Source organism: Aureobasidium namibiae (assembly GCF_000721765.1).
Source record: "Aureobasidium namibiae CBS 147.97 unplaced genomic scaffold scaffold_2, whole genome shotgun sequence".
In the NCBI taxonomy this organism is placed as follows: Eukaryota; Fungi; Ascomycota; class Dothideomycetes; order Dothideales; family Saccotheciaceae; genus Aureobasidium; species Aureobasidium namibiae.
Window position 1 is genome coordinate 512,779 of NW_013581207.1, and position 19,094 is coordinate 531,872.

The 19,094-nt window shown below is 50.7% G+C and overlaps 5 protein-coding genes across 5 annotated transcripts; 2 read left to right on the forward strand and 3 right to left on the reverse strand.

The window, feature by feature from the left end:
* Nucleotides 1-587: 587 nt before the first annotated feature.
* Nucleotides 588-8,144, reverse strand: M436DRAFT_38474 (uncharacterized protein; the record flags this gene model as incomplete). The annotated part of the gene is made up of 1 exon (XM_013575368.1): nt 588-8,144. The coding sequence occupies one exon, from the start codon at nt 8,142-8,144 to the stop codon at nt 588-590; it is 7,557 nt and encodes a 2,518-aa protein (XP_013430822.1).
* An 812-nt stretch (nt 8,145-8,956) lies between these two features.
* Nucleotides 8,957-10,099, forward strand: M436DRAFT_38740 (putative alcohol dehydrogenase; the record flags this gene model as incomplete). The annotated part of the gene is made up of 2 exons (XM_013575408.1): nt 8,957-9,510; nt 9,562-10,099. 2 exons carry the CDS (start codon nt 8,957-8,959, stop codon nt 10,097-10,099), a joined length of 1,092 nt encoding a protein of 363 aa, XP_013430862.1.
* A 749-nt stretch (nt 10,100-10,848) lies between these two features.
* Nucleotides 10,849-12,418, reverse strand: M436DRAFT_60377 (cytochrome P450; the record flags this gene model as incomplete). The annotated part of the gene is made up of 2 exons (XM_013575547.1): nt 10,849-11,285; nt 11,338-12,418. The coding sequence occupies 2 exons, from the start codon at nt 12,416-12,418 to the stop codon at nt 10,849-10,851; spliced, it is 1,518 nt and encodes a 505-aa protein (XP_013431001.1).
* A 528-nt stretch (nt 12,419-12,946) lies between these two features.
* M436DRAFT_17505 (uncharacterized protein) lies at nt 12,947-14,136 on the forward strand (the record flags this gene model as incomplete). The annotated part of the gene is made up of 3 exons (XM_013575116.1): nt 12,947-13,551; nt 13,602-13,962; nt 14,011-14,136. Coding segments are annotated over 3 exons (1,092 nt in total), but the record flags the coding sequence as incomplete, so codon positions are not given.
* A 3,245-nt stretch (nt 14,137-17,381) lies between these two features.
* On the reverse strand, nt 17,382-18,879 carry M436DRAFT_60380 (DUF1479-domain-containing protein; the record flags this gene model as incomplete). The annotated part of the gene is made up of 4 exons (XM_013575548.1): nt 17,382-17,630; nt 17,705-18,171; nt 18,225-18,446; nt 18,507-18,879. The coding sequence occupies 4 exons, from the start codon at nt 18,877-18,879 to the stop codon at nt 17,382-17,384; spliced, it is 1,311 nt and encodes a 436-aa protein (XP_013431002.1).
* Nucleotides 18,880-19,094: the final 215 nt, after the last annotated feature.

The window sequence follows — 19,094 nt, forward strand, 5'->3', positions numbered from 1 at the left end:
AACCTGCAGAGCTGGCGATCCAAGCATCTTGTTATATCACTGGAATCTCCTTCCCGAACTGAGGCTCCTTCCCTATCCAGACTGTCGGTGCAATTGTCGGAGCAAATTGCATGCATGCAGTGGAAGCTGAGCCTGCAGGCACGCGCAGTAGCAGAGTTTTGACTTCTCCATCCTTTGCCGACCGCCAATCATGCCTTTGTCCTGCACCTTGGTCACACGCAACAGGCAGGTGGTCGCTTGCAGTGGAAAATACCAAAGCTTTCCCCGCACCCGACCTCCACGCGACTCCTTTTTCTGACACGTTTCGTCATCTCGTCGTCGAAACTTGTTTCTTTCTCGGCACTCGGACAAGCATCCAGACTCTTTCACATGCTAAGGCGTGTTCACCAACAACGTCCTGACTCTCAGTGCCGTCTTTGACTGAGGAATGTCAATGCAAAAGTCATCCAGGAGACAGACGCTCAAACCTCCACCATACAGATATCAGCAATCACCAGATGACAAAGAGCAAGGCACACAGGTACACATATGTTTGATCAGAATTACAATTCGCGCTTATAAGCCCCAAAGAAAAAATCGCCCAAAGATCATGCCTCCTCTCCATCGCTGCTCGAGTTGTCCGACTCGTCTGCAGACGACAAAAGCGTCTCGCTCTGATAGCTCTCCTCACTAGGAGCCACTTTCTCCTGCACTGCCTCCACCTCCACCACTTTACCCTCTCTCTTGAACTCAGGAGTCAATTCTGGTGATAGCCTCTCGAAAGCATCCTCCACCATCTTCTCGATACTAGCACCGCTAAGGATCTTCAACACGGGCATGTCCAAGTCCAACTCGCTCTGGAACCAACTGCGGATCTCAACAGCAACCAGAGAATCGATACCGAGTTCGGTAAGACCAGTTTCGGGAGTGACTCTGCTTTCGTCTTCACTAATGTGCAGCATAGTGCACAGACCAGAGATGAAGCGGTCAAGGACGACTTTCTGCACGCCTTCCTCGGTGGTCTGCTCTTTGAGTTGTGCACGGACAGAGACCTGGCGCTTGTCGCTCTGTTCGGCGAATGCATCAGCCTTGACACGGCGGTAGTATGCGAACTTGGGCAAGTCGAGCCAGTAAGGCAAGTTGGGCTCCTTGGCCACGTCAAAGACCTTACAACCACTGGAGATCTCGAAGTTTCTGCCAGAGTCAGAAGGCGAGGCGAGTACAGCCTCTGCAAAGAATTGGTGGTAGTCCCATTCGGAGACGGGTGCATAGCCCAAGTTGCTCATCTTCTGGCTGAGGTTAATATCGACACTGCGACGCTCGACGTAGCCGACTCCAGAGATGGCGCCAAAACTCATGGCACTACCTGCTAGACCTCTTTGTCTACGGTTGGCAGCCAGAGCTGTCATGAAACCGTTTGCTGCTGCGTAGGGACACTGACCATGGTTGCCAGCAATATAAGCCAAAGAAGAGTACACAATGAAGAAGTCAAGGGTGTTCTCGGGGAACAACTCGTCGAGGTAAATGGTGCCATCCACCTTTGGCTTGAGCGTCTTTGCGAATGACTCGTAAGGCATGTTGGCTAGGAGATTATCATCAAGAACCATGGCGGCGTTGGTCACACCTGCAATGCGAGGCATGGTGTCGCAAATCTCCTTGTAGCCACCCCGGACCGAGTCTCTACTCGTGACATCCATAGCCAGGATCTTGACTGATACACCTTGACTAGCCATGGTGTTCAGCCAAGCTTGCTCAACTTTGGGGTTTCTGCTTGTCAGAGCGAAGTGTCTGGCGCCGCGGTTGACCATCCACTGGCAAGTAGACAAGCCAAGTTCACCAGTGGCACCGACCATCCAGTAGGTACCGTCAGGACGGAAACGAAGCTGCTCATTGACAAGTGAAGTAGAGACTGGAACCGATGCCTCAGCGGTCCAGTCAACAACACGAAGGCTGGCAGACAGAACCGGAGTACCAGGCAGACTGGCCAAGGAGACAATCTCAGAGTTTTGGAACGATCCGAGATCACTCATTGCACGGACGTACTGTTTGCGAAGGATCTGTTCGATATCGAGCTCCGAGTCAATGAACCCATCGTTGCCGAAAACAGCTGAAATGTCTCTACGTTTGCATGCAGTAGGGAGCTCGCGTGCAATGCGGTGGCCAAGGGCATCTTCTTCGATTGAGCTGCTAGACAGATCGGCAAACACCGAGACAGTCCGAGGGACGTGCGACTCGATCAATGCTTGAGAAGTAGAAGGATGGATATAATGGTACATGCTCTCCGACGACTTCGATGAGGTGAGGAGCATCGGTATCTCCCTCTCAGCCGCGACCTTGAGCAAAGTTCTTGCGAGGACTGAAGTGGCCTCATGAACCAAGCAGAAGCTTCTTGAGCTAGTCTTGCCGATGATTGCATCAGCAGCACTGTAAGTGGCGGCAGCCAATACGATGTTGCTCTCAAACTCGTCTGCGACATCACATTCAATAGTCCATGTCTTTGGCACAGACACCGAAGACTGCAAGGTCTGCGAGAAGGCCAGTAGTTTCTTTCCAGTCTCGGCGTTGGTTCCAGAAACGATGAATAGAGAGCCGACCGACTTTACCTTGACAGCACTGATGAAAGACTTACGGACATTCAAGGTAACCATCTCAGCATCTTTGATGGCTTCCTTTCGGAATGGCATGTCAAAGACTTCCTTTAGCTGGTAAGCAGACTTAGCCTGGCTGACTGCAACAACTGTAGAACTCAGAGGCATAGCCTTCTTGATTTCGCGCTTGTCAGAGTTGTAACGGTCATCGAGCTCTGTGCTGGGGACGAAGCGCTCAATCTCAAGAATACCGTTGCTCACGTGCAGCTCGCGCTCGAGACACCATAGCGGCTCATAGGCTGCATTTCTCCATTGTTCGGCAATGTGCATTCTCAGCATTGTCTCCGCAAGAAGGCGAGGTTGAGGCAACTCGTCAATGTCGGAGTCGATAGTCTGCATGTAGAGTGCATCCCTACGCTCACCAGCCAAGCATCGAGCAACGGCCATCATCATTCTGGCGTAAGGGTTCTGGGTCTTGGATCCCTGGACGGTCCAGAGGACGTTGCGAGCTTCGTCGAGGACGAATTGCATAGCCTGGTACTTCTCTTCGCTAAATGACTTGAACAAAGGCTCATCAAGCTCAGTCAGGGACAGAAGAGCATGCTTGGCTGAGAAGTTATGCTGACCAACATCTTGCAATTTCGTGACGATTGAGATGAAACCGTAGTATGGTTGCAGAAGCGCTTCCACCTGGTGAGCGATGTGCAGAGTTGAGGGCTTCTCGCCTCCAACGATGAGAAGCTTCTCACAAAGCTGCTTCTCGGGAGCTAAGGCAAGCGGTGTTCTCATGATTTCCATGCGAGTGTCCAGTGCTTGTGTAACCATCACAGAGTAGGGACCCATGATTGTCTTGCTTGAAGGAGTCGCACTGTCGATGCCTGAGAAGCCTGTGCGACGGAAGACTGAGTCCCATTGTGCCTCAGTAGCCAATGGAGTGTAGGGACGTCCATCCTCAACACCAGCCCACCAGCCAGGAATGCAAGAGAAGAAGAGACCAGTGCGCAGCCAGTCGACTTGGGTAATCTCAAGCATGACGAGGTAGCCACCAGGTCTCAACAACTTGCGAGCATTGCTGAGAGTCTGATCGAGCGACTTTGTTGCGTGCAGGACGTTACTGGCAACAACACAGTCATATGTGCCCTCGGTGTATCCTTGCTCAACAATATCTTGCTCGATATCAAGGACCTTGTAAGTAAAGCCATTGCCATGATCCTTGAAAAGGTCGGCAGCATCGTGGAGGAAGCCTGCAGAGATGTCGGTGTAAGTATAAGAGGAGTAGCTCTGGCCAATCTCCTTGATGATACTTTGGGTTGCACTGCCAGTTCCCGCGCCAATTTCCAGAATCTTCATGTAAGGGAAGCGGTGGGTGAGCTGCTTGACTACCGCACCCATACACGCGTTGTAGTCGGCAATTTCGGTCGATGATTTGTAGAACCAGTCAAGGAGGTTGTGGTTCTTGAACTCCTCGAGCATATTGACCTGGTTACGAACGAATGGAATCAACATCTCGCCAGCGAACATGACTTTGCGCATGTCGTCGTATGTTACGGCGGCTGCCAAAAGCTGAGGCTTGAGCGATTCTTCGGTGTCGTTCATCCACTCGGATTGCAAATGTGGGTGTGAGCCCTCAGCGGTGGTCGAGACCAGATGTTCAGCCCAGTTGAGGATTGCCAAGCGATCATCATCGCACCGTTTGCGCTCTTCCTGGGTGATGGTCTCCCAGAGCTGCTTGAGGTAGAAGAAGCAGGCACGCTCGACCAGCATGCACAAACTTTTCTGCGACTCGGTCTCAGAAGTGCCCGAGAAGCAAATACTAGCATCGGGTTCAAGAACAGACCAAGCAGACTCTGCAAACATGTGGCGATCAGTAGCTTTGCTGGGACGACCAAGAGCCTCAACCCTGACACCTTCGAGCTGGACAAAGCAGTTCTTACCGGCGGGATCATAGATGGAAAGATCTCCGGTGAAACCGTGGTCGCCAGGCTCCTGCTTTGCGAGCACAGAATTAGCAAGAACTTCCGATCCACGGCCACCCTCAGCAGGGCATGCCATAGGGTTGATCTTGATTCTTCTGATCACAGTGGGCACGTGCAGAGTCCATAGACGGCTGTCGAATGGCGCACCGATGGCGCATAAGGTGACCTGTAGACCCACATCAAGAACTGCAGGGTGGACCATGAGCGAAGCATCGGAGCCAGTAGCATCCTCTGGAACAAGGATCTTGCCCATGGCCAAATTGGTAGTTCTCTTGAGCGAGGTTATCGACTTGAAAATACCGTTGTAGTTGTAACCAATGTCTTGGAAACTAGCGTATTGGTTCTCGACGTTGACCTTCCTCAGCTCGTGTTCAGGGGTGGGTCTGATTGGGAGAGCCGACTGAGACTGCTCTCCGATTCTGATCACAAGCTTGCCGGTAGACATGCTGGACAGGCTTCCAGTATCCCTGTTTGTGCAAGCGTCACAGCTGAACTGAGCGGTGATTATATCATCCTCTCTGGTAATGCTCTTGATCGATGAGATTATCTCTGCGCCATAAGTCTCGTCCGCAATGGCCAAAGCATTGTGAATGCTAAAGTCATGCAGCTCGATGAGCGCGACCGGTTCATCAGCAGTGATGGTCTTGGATCCTTCCACTGCCAAAGCTACGAAACCAGCGGCCGGGAATAATACCTGACCTTGCACTGTGTGACCACGCAGCCAAGAGATCTCGCTTGGCTTGAGGAAGTTGTGCCAGCGGTACTCCCCTTCAAGCTCGGAGTCCATGCGAACACCCAGAATTTCATGGCTGGCTTGAGGACGCTGAGCACGGAAGAGCCTCGAGATGCGAGATTCGTACCAGTAGGTGCGGTCGTGGTCCCATGTGTACTGAGGCAGGCTCTTCATGAGCTTCTGTCCAATGTTGCCGAATAACGCATTATAGGCCTTGAAGTTGGGAGTTGAGGGACCGAGGAGTGCCCAGGTGAAGCCGAGTGTTTCGGCAAGAGACTCGACGTCGTTACCGTTGCGTGATAGAGTACCAGTGTATGGAACAGCATTGCCGGTGACTTCCTCAATGGTAGCGGTTGCTGGTCCTTTGAGAGCTGGATGCGGGCCAACTTCCATAGCGAAAGCCGGAGGACCAGCCTCGTCCAGAGCAGCAGTCAGAGCCTGTGAGAACAGAACAGGCTGCAGCATGTTTTCAGCCCAGTATCGTCCAGTCAAATCATCGTTGTCTTCGGACATCTGATCGCCGCCGTACACACTAGAGAACCATCTAGGAGCATTCTCAGGAGGGGTCAGGATCTGAATGTCACAGTCCATCAAGGACTGAAGATACTTGTCCGAACACGGAATCATATGGTGACTGTGATAGGCCGTGTCAACTTTGAGCTGCCTGGCGAATTTGTTCTCATCTTTGAAGATCTCAAGGGCCTCGACCACTGCATCCTCATCTCCAGAAAGAGTTAGACTAGAGGATGAGTTGGAAGCTGCAATCTGAATGCGGCCTTCGAGACTAGGCAGTGCGCAGAGCTCTTCAGCATCCTCCATGGATGTTCCGACAGCAAGCATAGATCCTCTCTCTCCATTAGCTCCCTTGGCAAACTTGGCATAGAAACCTCTGTAGTAGGCAATACGAATGGCGTCGTGAGCAGAGATGAAGCCGGCGGCGTATGCAGCACCAATCTCACCACTGGAGTGGCCGACGACTGCACTGAAAGAGACACCAGCTTTGATTAGAAGATTGACCAGAATGATCTGAACAGCGGTGCAGAGAGGCTGGGACATCAGGCCTTCTCCAATGCGTGATTCCTTACCCTGAGCCAACATCTCACACTTGAGCGACCATCCGGGTCGGCTGGACTCAGGTAGCTGGGTTAGAGATTGCTCGAGCTCATCGACAATATCTTCGACAAATACCGATGACAGGATCAGTTCGCGGCCCATAGCAGCCCATTGAGCACCTTGACCCGTAAAAATGCCGAGGATGTTGTCGTTCGAGTCTTTTGCAGCCCTGTTTCCAATGGGAGTGTTGTTGGACTTTCTCGCCTCGAGTTTGGCTTCAAGCTTCTCAGCAAGCGACTCGCTAGTGAGTGCGGAGACCGCTGTTCTTATGGTCAGTGTAGAACGTTGTGCCAGTGTCAATGCCATCTGCGAAAGGTCGACATCCTTGTTCTCGTGCAAGAAGTCTACCATAGTACTCAGCTGCATGGCAAGCGCCTTTTCGGACGGGGCAGACAGAGTGAAAGGGATTGCGACCGCTCTGGAAACCTGATCCTCGGTGGCTTCGTACGCCTCGATAATGGCGTGAGCATTGGTGCCGCCAAAGCCGAAGCTGTTGACACTGGCTCTACGAGGCGTGCCAGCTGGAAGCGTTGGCCAAGGCAAGGCTTTAGTTGGTACCTTGAGATTTTGAGCATAAACTTCAAGATCAGGGTTCAAGGCCTCAAACAGCATATTGGGAGGGATGGTCTGGTTTTGGATCGCGAGCGAGGCCTTGATCAATCCTGCAATTCCAGCAGTTCCTTCTGTGTGGCCGACCACGGTTTTGATTGATCCGACATTGAGAATTTCATCCTGAGCTCCAGTATCGGCAAAGAAAGAGTTGTAGATGGCTCTCGCTTCTTGAGGGTCTCCAGCCTTGGTGCCAGTTCCATGGGCTTCGAAGAATTGAGGTCGGTCAGAGCTTTTGGTCAGGTCAAGGCCGGCTTTGCGGTAGGTTGAGCGAATCAAAGCACATTGTGCATCAGAGCTGGGCATGGTAATACCGGGTGTGCGTCCGTCTTGATTGACTCCGGTCTCGCGGATGATGCACTCAATCGAGTCTCCATCCGCAAGAGCCTGTGTCAAAGTTTTCAGGATAACAGATGCAACACCCTCTCCACGAGCATATCCATTGGCATTTGCATCCCACATGCGAGACCTTCCGTCAGGTGAGAGCATGTTGAGATTACTCTCTGCGATGAAGTTGCGCGGGCTGAGAATGATATTTGTTCCAGCTGCGATTGCAATACGTGACTCACCAGCTCTCAGCGAGAGAACAGCTTGGTGGACAGCGACCAAAGATGATGAGCAGGCAGTATCAATTGTCATAGAAGGACCGTTCCAGTTGAAGAAGTATGACATGCGGTTGGCTAACATGCTTCGAGCCGTTCCAGTAGCAGCGTATTTAGGAATCGACTCATTGTCATGGAAAGCAATACCAGAAGCATCCTCGCACATGACAGCCGAAAACATGGCAGTGTCTGAGCCTTGTAGACTGTCAAGTGTGAGTCCAGCAGCCTCGAGACCTTCATAGATTGTTTCGAGCATCAGTCGTTGTTGAGGGTCGATGGATTCGGCTTCGCCAGCTTGAATGTTGAAGAATGAAGCGTCAAAAGCTTTTGCATCTTGCTCAAGCATGTACGCATGTCTGACGTTGCTGGTTCCGTGGTGGTGGCCATCGGGGTGATAGAAGTGATCTGCATCGAAGCGATCAATTTTGCTCAAGACGTCCCTAGGTTCTCTGAGCAACTCCCAGAGCTTGGAAGGGGATGTAGCTGGGCCGGCGAAGCGGCAGGAGCTGCCAATGATGGCGATGGGCTCGTTCTTGTAAGGCATTGTGTAAGTAGTCGATAAGAGTTGAGTAGGTCTTCGGTCCTGATATAAACTGAATGAGGCTTGTGAAAGCGAGAATTGCTTTGAAAATTATGTGTATTGCTTTAGGAAGTGTCGTTTGGATTGTGATGATGGAGGTGATACTGAGATGGGCGGACCAACGTCTATATACCGTCGCGTCTCTGCAGAGATCCGCATGTTCGTGGTATACATTATGACCATGTCACAACCACTGGATCTCTGCGATATGACAGTAGGCCTGACGATGGCTGACACTTTCGACTGAGGCTGGAGGCTCAGGATGCAGGTTGGAAGGACGGAATACGAACACCAAGCTTCGGCTCGAGCTGCAAGCTGCTTGCCGAGGCGTGCACGGACACCGGAAGGGCCCGTTCCATTTTTCCTTTCTGAGGCTTGGTTTCTTGAATGCTCGTGTTGCCAAAAATATGACAAGCAGCACTATAAAGCATTAAATGAAAGTTGTTGGTGGATTCTCGCATCCTTCCTGCGATCCTTCGTTCAAGCACTGCCAAATTTTGCGGCATGTCTTGGTAGCCGCAGTCAGTTGCTTGCTGTTTGTAAGAACGTGGGACAATCTGTCCTGCATATCGTACTGTCAGCATAGATGATTTCCAGGTCAGACTGACATTCATAAAGATCGCCTAGAGCATATAAGACTTTCTCAGTAGGTAAGAAGTTGGCCATGATCTCATACTCAACTTCGACCTACTATCTCTCACATGATCATTGTCATCGACAACTCCTCTCCTCAATTCAAACAATACCTTCGACTCATCTCAAATTCAACACCGAAAATGATGGCACGAACCATCGAAATACCTCAAAAGCAGAAGGCCATCGTGGCGGGTCCTGACAAGAACTTTACAATCGTGCACGATCAACCCGTCACACATCTCGAGCCCAATGCAATCTTGATCAAAGTACACGCGGTCGCATTGAATCCCGTAGACACCAAGTTGACGGGCGAATTCGTGACGCCTGGCGCAATTTTCGGTTTCGACTGTGCTGGGATAGTTGTAGCCGTGGGCTCTGCTGTTCGCAAGCGTTGGGCCATCGGGGAGCGAGTTTGCGGCAGCGCTTGTGGCATGGATCCTGAGCGACCCTCAGGTGGTGCCTTCGCCGAGTACACACTACTTCCCGGCGAGCTGGCTCTGCGAATTCCTGACTATATGTCGTTTGAGACCGCTACCACTCTGCCCACGGCCATCAACACGACAATACTGGCCGTCTTCTGGTCAATGGAGATTCCCATGTCATTGATCGACAAGCCGGCTGAGAAGTCCTTCCCGATTCTTGTATATGGCGGTAGCACATCAGTGGGTACCATGGTGATCCAGATTCTCAAAAGGTATGTCGATCCTCCTTGGCTTCTACAGTTTCTCGTCTGACTCTCGAACAGAGCTGGTCTCAGACCTATTACGACATGCTCGCCTAAGAACTTCGAATTCGTAAAGTCTTTTGGCGCCGAAGCTGTCTTTGATTACCGCTCCCCCACTTGCGGTGCAGACATCAAGAAGTACACCAAGAACGGTCTGGGGTATGCCATCGACTGCATCACCGAAGAGTCGAGCATGAAGATCTGTTACGAATCTATCGGTCGCGCTGGCGGTCGCTACATCGGCATGGATCCGTACCCTGCTCACGTCGCAGCCACGCGTAAGCTAGTCAAGTCAGACTGGGTCGTCGCGTTCCGCATCACAGGAATGCCTTGCAATTGGCCAGCGCCATTCACCAGCGAGGCAGATCCAGAGTTGTCAGAGTCCGCAATTCCATTTTTCGATTCAATGGAGAAGCTGCTTGCGGATGGTCAGATCAAGACTCATCCTGCAAGAATCAGCGACGGCGGTCTGGAGGCGGTCATCGATAGCGTTGATATTCTGCGTCGTAAGGAGATCAGCGCAGAGAAGTTAGTCTTCACGACAGTCGCAAAGGAATAAGAGACGTGGCTGGGGAGTTTCGCGTTTTCTGTATTCACGTCGGCGGCAGATGCCGCTGTTCCAGTATCATCTCTTTGTCTCAGGTACTCGTCGTATGAAGCAAAATGATTTTGACTTCGCACCTTTAGATACAAACTTGAGTGAGACTCCGTGTGAAGTTTCCAAGTCTAATGACCACGCAAAAGAGCGTAAATAGATGATGTGAATCAGGCCATTAACAGGTCCATTTCATCTTTAGCAATACGTTATCGGTATGGCTGCCAAGGCCGAATCATTGCCAGGGTGCTCCGCTCAACAGCACTCGAATGGTATCTTATAGCTATAGGAGATGAAGCAACGAAGATATAATGGTTGTGAATGTCTGCAACTACTCAGTGGTTAATGTTTGCTTCGAGAGAGCTTTCTTCTTGGGGCTAACGCATTCTGATGGCGTCGAAACATCGAATTTACGTTTTCGAGATGGCTCGAGATTGAGGTTTGTAAGATTCTCGTAGTACTAAAATGGCAACTTGCAGGAATCTGTTGAAGCTGCATCTTGAAGTTGAAACATGAGAGCTCAATTCGATGCGTACAGTATCTCTTGACATGACTGAACCTTCCTTGGATGGTAGTTACCGTATCATATCTGTATATTCGACTACAGGCAATCTTGGAGATAAATCGGCCACAAGTCGGGGATACTATATCGCATAATATAGTCCTGTAAGGATGCGAACCGCCATACTATCTACAACTCTAACAGTCCCTCATCAAGCAGGGACCAATCCAACATGTGTGCCCTCACCACTGCACAATGTCAGTCCTAGACCCTCCTTCCATGGCCCTTGATCTCTAGATTGCAACTCCTTGAAGTTCTGACACATCCTGACAATGGTGTGACTAGCCTCAGTCAAAGCATACTGCTGACCAACACAGATCCTTGGGCCGCCACTGAATGGGATGTAGCCCCAGCCTGGCCTTAGAGGATCGTCAGGTGAGTCGGAGGTCCAGCGCTCAGGAATGAACTGCTTGGCTGTGGGTCCATAGATATCCTGGCGACGTTGAAGGGCATAGATGGAGTAAACAACTATCGAGCCCTTGGGCACAAAGACAGGCGATGTGCGTGTGGGGCCGCCACCGGTAGGTAGAACAGTGTTGACTTTCGCACAACGTGCATTTGTTGGCACAGGAGGATAGAGGCGGAGGACTATGCAGCATGTTAGACGGTCTCGAGAAGAGTGAAGAATGTGAAAGCGTACCTTCGCACAAGACACATTTGAGATACTTGAGGCTTTTGAGGTCTTCATAGGTCGGGAGTCTTCCTTCCAGTGTGTCGACTTCTGCTCTCAATTTCTCCCAGACATCGGGGTGACGGGATAGGACATGAAATGTGTTGGAAAGCAGACCCGCAGTAGTGTCTCTTCCAGCAAGCAAGACATTCAACATCTCCTCGCGGAGCTGCCTGGGATCCTGGACCTGGTCGGCGATCTGCTCGAGGCAGACATACTTGCTGTTCTCACTGTTAGGCTTCGGCGACTCGAGATCCCTGCTGCGTAACCACTGCTCGACATATGTATCTGCCCATGCATGTACGACTTTGCAAGCAGCTTTGAACTTGGCGTTTGGGATGAAGCGATTCATGACGCCCAAACGATTACGGTCAGGCATCTGATGTTGAGCAAAGTCAAATGCACGTTGGAAGCGATCAGCTTCGCTTCCAGATCCCGCGCCTTGGGCTCCAACTGATTGACCGAACAGAAATTCTGTAGCTGAATCAAGAGTCATGCTGAAGAACAATTTTTGCAGGTCGACCGTTGATCCATCTCGAGGCAGTAGCGCTAGAAGGTGTCCAAAGTGTCTCTCGAACATGCCTAAGCTGGCGACTTGCTGCTTGGAGAAATTTGGTCGGATCATCGCTCGCCTGTGAGCCCATTCTGGACCATCGGAGGTGAATACGCCCTTGCCAACGAGTGGGCCCCAGGCATGAATTCTTCCTCCAAGGTCATAGTCGCTGAACTTTTGTGCAAGTATAGTCTGGATGTTTGCGGGATCGATGGTGGTTATGATGTTGAGTCCCAAAATCGTGTTGGAATAGGTGTTGGCCGTGGACTCGATACGGCGGACTGCGCATTCGAGACTGTTCTTTGCTTTGACCGCGGCAGCACCTGATTTAAGCAGATCGAGTCCAATGATGCGCTCACGCTGAGGCAAGGCAGGAGGATCTAGGCATGAGTGGTGTGATTTGAATCGAGAGGCAGTGATTTTGCGAAGGATGATGTTCGCAACGAGATAGAAAAGCGAAAGTGCACACAAGAGCAGCAGTAAGGTAGAGGAACTCATATTGACCTAGCGATTGTGATGATCAGATTCTGAATCACTAACACTTACAACACATGATATAGTCGGTCGCTGCTTGACGACGACTTGATTACCATTTTCTACAGAGGTTGAGTATGGTAGAAACTCAGTCTGACAGAAGGGAGCTGACTTGTCAGCGTGTGCATCGACCTCGAAGGGGATGTAAGATTGACTGGGAAGGATCGTGGCGAGGGATCTAGTTGAAAGTAGATTGATGTTCAACGTGGCCTAAAATAAAGGTTGATAAGAATCCTCATAATCAGGCCTGCAGTGTGCGGCTGTTTCAAGCCACAAAACCCTTGCTCCGCCCGACAGCGGTTAATCTAAAGCTTGGATTGGTTCACCATAAGCTTGGGTTCATCCTTTGTTGCATTCGTGTTTGTTACATGATCAAGCTCTTGCTCTTTCTGGATTGTCAAAACCAACACAAATTCTGTCAAATTCTTGTGTGCAAACCTCAACATCATGGTTCGTCGCGATATTGAAGAGAACGGGCGCCGCAAAGGCGGCCTCGTCCGCGCCGGCATCCGAAGCGTTTCCGGGGCGGTAGGGTTGGCATCTGAAAGTATCAAGGCGCGCAAAGCAGACCGTCAGAGTCCAGAGAAAGATACGCCAGCTACCGCTACACGTTCGGACAGTGCACAAGCAGTCGAAGATGTGCCTTCGACGCAACGAGGAGACGAAGCTGGAGATGATCTGCAGAATGAGTGGGATCTGGACGACGCCCAAGACGAAATCGCCGGACAACACGGTCAAGGTGCAGTCGATGCAAACCCCGAACGCACTTTCCTAGAGAAACATGGCCGTCAACCTAGCTCTAACGTCGCTGGCCGGCTCGAACTTCCAGTCGTGATTCCACAGCGTCGACCAAAGGACCGCTCACGAGGTTTCATTCGAGCGTACGCGCCGGTACTACAGAGTGCAGGCATTGACCAGCCTACCTGGCTCGACTTTCTCGACACCCTGCAGAAATCGAGTGCTGCTGATCCTTGGCTGAACGCCATCAACTTTGCCTCCATTGGCACAATGTTTATGCCTCACGTTATTGGCTTTGCCGTGTCGTATGCGATTCAGCAAGCCACCAACATCGCTATTGAGATGCAAGCTCGGTTCAGGTATGCTGTCAGAATATCTCCCGGCGGCTTTACAATCTGACTGCTTCTAGAACAAGTACAGCCTTGCGCAAACTTAACGAGGAGTTCTTCCAGCCTCGCGGATTGTACTGCCTGATCATGACATGGAATCCCGACTCAAGAAACAGGGTGGAGCAAGTCAATATCAACGAGACTGTCGCAGCCATGAAGCAAGAAACCAAGGGTGTTGCAAAAGTCGGTGATAAGTTCAGATCATCTGACGGAACTACATACGGCGAGTTGGCATTCCCTGAAGTGGCACCACTCATCTTTCCCACTCTGGATGAACTGGCAGCACAAACCGGACCCGATGCAGCAAAGAAGAAGAGTAACGTGGCGAAAGGTATGACCTTTGTTGCAAACTATTGGGACAAGAGAGCCACTGCAGAATACGTGAGTACCGCTTTGTTGTTCCTGATAACTTTCAGCTAACCCATCCAGTCCATGCAAAATCCCAACAGTGTGCTGGCGCAGGTCCCTCAAGGCGAGTTCAATTCTCGATACGCAGACCCTAATCACGCGGCAGCCAGTGGATCGCTAATCTCCTTTGTTTCTGGAGGTAAACTAATTCCCGGTCCTAACTCGAAAGGCTTGATAGGAGGCCTCGCATCTGTGATCGGCCAAGCGGCCAGAGGAGAGAAGCAAGGAGCAGAATGGGATCGACTTGCAGCCGAGCAGAGACAGCAGACGTTCAGACGTGAGAAGAAAGGAATCATTGCTGGCCCAATTCGCACATACAAGAAGCTGCTAGCCAAGGTAAGTCCATCCTCGTACAACCAACGCCACTCCTCTAACACGTGGATAGAATGTGTTGTATCTCATGGTTGTGAACATGCCTTCAGAGGAAGAGATGGCGGCAGCAAGAAGGGCGGTTGATGCTTGATATGGCATGCGAGAAACAGAGCTGTTACCTCCTCGTATAGTGAATCACAGAACGCATGTCGACACCTGTATCCTTGTTACTTGTTGAAGCCACCGAATTTGTGTCAGTCATGGTTGATTTCGCGCATTTGCTCAGGCTGAATAGCAGAGCTGCTTCCTCGCCGGGCTGGGGTTCGAACGATGCAGCACACGCATCCCAAAGCAGGATCATACCGCGAACGCATCGGTCCAATGATGGATCGAGGATTGAACTCTGCAACACTTGAGGCTGGAGATCTGAAACCTGTTGGTTGCCCCACAGCTTGAGACACAAGCTACCTTCCAGCACCACGAAAATGTAAATGAGAAGGATTGCCAAGTGACTGTTGCCGTATTGGCGAATGCTTCGTTGGACGGACGCTTTCAGAGGCCTTGAGTTTTTCCTGTGGGCCAGATAGAGGATCGACGGGGCTCGTTTGACCACGACTTAAGTCCAGCTCAAGCTGAAAGAGGGGAAGAAATTGTGTTGATCGTGCACAGACCTTCGCGAATCTTAACCAAATAGAATGCACCTTCCAAAACACCTGTTCAGGACTCATGAGCAAAGCTCTTGGCCGATGTGTACGAAATGATGTTTGTGTGAGCTTCAGCATCAATTTTCTTTTGTGAAGAGCATCCCGTTGTGTCGTCCAAGTGTGGAGAACGCCATCCGCACCAATGGGGCTGAGTTGGTGTCTTGCAGAAGCAGCCCTGCCTCCTCCTATAGTGCATCTGAGCCACGATCAGTGCAGTCTCTGCGCGTTGGCGTTCCCAGCCGGCCCCAACATAGCATCCCCAATCACCAACAGGTCGGAGAAGAGACAAAGATAGCTTCCGATGAACGCCAGATCACCAGGCTGAGCAGTATTGCATACTCTCCTGGGCTAATGCTTGGTTGACTTGACTCTGTTCCCGCTATCCGAAGCTCATGCTAAGCATTGGTCGAACCAAAAATGGTTGTTGGAGTCCGCAATCCTCTGGCATAGCTTCACCGGGAATACAATCTGTCACCCCTGGTATAGCTAGATGACACTGACAGTGGATCAGAGCTGTATGCACGGCTGTCATCTTCCTTCGAGTCGAAGCATGCGTTCTGTTGGTGGAAAGCCGTGCATGGTCAGTCGATCGAGGATACAAGTATAGGTATGGAAATGATATGGATTTATAGAGCAAGCATACCTCAGCTTCTGGTCATCAACCCAATCAGCAAACATGTCTCCACCTTCACAAACAAACGCCGAGCAAATGTCTGACTCCGAAGATTGGACAAGACTTACAGACATTAGTGAGAGGAGGAGAGTACAGAATCGCCTTGCACAAAGAAGTCGCAGTATGTGACTCGATCGAGTTCTTAACCCAAGGATCAAGACTGACACCAAGCTCAGGAAAGAAACTAAAGTTGCTCGAAGGCCGAGGAGGCCAATCCAAGCGAACATCATCTCCAGCATCAAAAAGTCCAGAGCCCACACCAAGACCGGAGAAGTCAACGGACTGGCCCGAATCTCTCCAGGACATCAAGAGCTTGCTGTGCCAAATCGATCAAACCAAGACTAGACTCCAAGAGTACCTCTCCGGTCTATCAACTGTTAGCCAGGAAGCTCCAGTTGCAGTCCTCAACCCCTTGGACTCCTGGTCTCTACAAAACTGGAATGCGAGTGACTTCAATGCACTGTTTCAAAGCCCTGACAAGATGCAATCAACTCCGCATCTTCCTAGACCTGACATAACCAACCTTCTGAGCACAGACTACTTCGGCGGCATGCCCGTGACTGATAGTGTTGCTGTGGCTATTGCTCCTATGACCATGCCTCGGTTGACACCACCAGCCAGTGTGTCATCACAATCCTGTAAGACATTCGTCCTTCGCTTCCATCAATATCGAATTCTAACAATCTGCAAAGCATATTCAAGCGACAATCCTTCACTGCAACATGGTCTCAACAGATACTCACTAGGTGCAGTGAGCGACGTCTGCACTCCTGATATCAACGATCATGGCAACAACGCCTTACACATCGCAGTCCGCAATGGTCATCACTCCATCATACGCCTCCTGGTCGAGACGGGCACGGACATCAACTCACAAAACAGCCAACAGATGACTGCTCTACAAATCGCCATCAGCTCCGCCTATACCAGCACCGTACAGCTCCTTCTCGAGCTAGGTGCTGATGTGACCAGCACTACATCGAGTGGGGACACAGCACTACATCTTGCTGCACGCATTGGAGATGTGGCGTTGGTGGGACTACTGCTGCAACGATGCGAGTCCATCAATGTGAGGAATCACTCTGGGGAGACCGCGTTACATGCTGCGGTTACGGCGGGTCATGAAGACGTGGTTCGAGTAATGTTGGCGCATGGTGTTGACTCACAGGCCAAAGTTGGCGTTGTGACGCCGGTGCTTGATTCTGCGTTTGACTGGAATATGATTATGGAGCTATGATCTTCTCTTTTGTCATTGGTCTGGAGTTATTATGTTGTCTATCGCGTGTAGCGTTTGTAGAGTTCTTTGAATGGGGGGTCTTCGGGGCGCAGAGACATTCTACTACATACAGATCACCCAACCAACGGCTCGCTCAAGAAGCGATTCATCCTATTACTGTCTCCTTGCAATATCATACACATCATATATCCCCAGCCCACTGTACATACAGTGCTCTACAGTTGCAAGTTCGGAAACATATACCACTCGCTGCCTGTACCCCATCCCTCGAAAGTACAATTGATCAACACGCCGATTCTTCCAATTGCCATTTTGGTCAAAACACAGTGTATAGCCCAAGGAGTCCAGCAAGCTTTCAAAAAGACCTTGGTCCGCTGGTAGATGATATAAGAAAGAGCCCATAAGAAATAATTCGAATTACTCGCAAGCTACAGACGTCCCGTGAACGACCACTCTAGAATTCCTCTCAGAGATCGAAACCAGCAGCCTCTCTGCCCGCCTCTCCATTCAATACTCCCATCTCGCCCTTATAGCCCACAAATCTAGTCTCATCTGTACCATTGCGTTCAAAATCTTCAGGTGGAGCGCCAGCTCTAAAGTTTTCCACTTGCTGACGCATATATCGCGAGTTGGCTGGCGTGGTCGGGACAGCTGCAATGTACAAGACCGCCGAATCATGAGTTCCAGTGTGTTGCGAATCAACACCATGAATCATCTGAATTAATCTTTGGTCAGCTTTCCATTTTATAGACAGCAGATGTGTGAGCGTGGGGTGAAGGGGTATCTTACATCAGCATGCCACCAAACAGTATCGCCTGGCTGCATCCTGGGAATATTGACCAAACACTCTTCAAGTCTCAAATGCGGATGACTTGTCGGACTGACAATCTGCGGCAAATGTCTCCAGGTACCAGGGAACCATCCTCTTTCTGCATTCAATGTCCATTTCTCTGCCTCCATGATATTGTCTTCGTTATCAGGGGCATCGAAAAGAGGTCTGAGCATTACATAGGCCATGGCGGTCTTGACGTCAGGGTAGAGTAAAAGAGAACCTTCGTTAGCTCCTGCAGAGGTGAGTGCAGTCCAGCCTTGGAAGGCGCGCAGGACTTGTGAAGCAGTGCCTGGGAAGAGACCGGATTTTGCCTCTTTGCGGATGGAGAGATTGTAGGGGTCGAAGGAAGAAGGGTTGCCAGTCCAGATTTGCTCGTATACTTTGCGGTAAGTGAGATCTGCCCAGCGAGAGAGACTACCGCCATCTGGAAAGTGCAAGTCAGCATCTAGCATTTATCATACTTGGAAGGTCACTTACCGATATGCGGGGGTAGTGCATTGAAAACAGTATTCTCAGGTCGAATGCGAAAGCCATCGGCATAGGAAAGAGGTTCATGGAACTTGTGTTCTTGGTCACTCTCATCATGCCATAGGCTGTTGACAGCCCTCTGGACCGCCAGACTGTTTGGGTGAGAGCGAGCTGCTTGCTGCACCGGTGAATGGTAGACATTGAACATGAACGGGTTCTCGGCTGGCATGCCTGTACGACACAAGACAAAGTCAGATGGTGAGGTATAGACGATGTGACCAGATGACATACCGGTAATGTGAGCCTTGTTATCCGCAACGTATCCTTTCAGTTCATCATACCAATCAGTTGCCTGTTGCTCCGAGACCACTTGTCGGACGATGAAGCATCCTGTATCCTTGAGCTTTTCTTTTGTTGAAAAGTCAGCAGTCAAAAAGTCTTCTATTCCAATCTGTGGTATCACTGAGTTGCCTTGTGAGGCTATGTTGTCTGTGACAGATTTTAGTCTTTCACAGACTTGCATCCAGCTTCCCTTCAAGGCTTCGGCGCCATAGGTAGAAAAGATGGCCTTGGTATACTCTTCGGTGCCAGGCTGCACTCCTTTTGCTGTAGCAAGCGTGAGCTGAGGCCAGGGCGACCATTTGTCGTCGACACGTCCAGGCATGATTTGATCGGTATCAAGTTGTGGTCGTGATTCACAGACGGAAACGTACGGAGTCTTGGATCTTTCAGTTGCGCGAGAGAGCAGCGGCTTTTGAGAAAATCGCAACGTCAAGTATGGTCAGACGTACTCTCGTATTTTGACCAACGCCTGTCAGAGAAAAGGTCATCAAGATGACACTCATCATTAGTTGTCTTAATCGTCAGACATGACAGAAC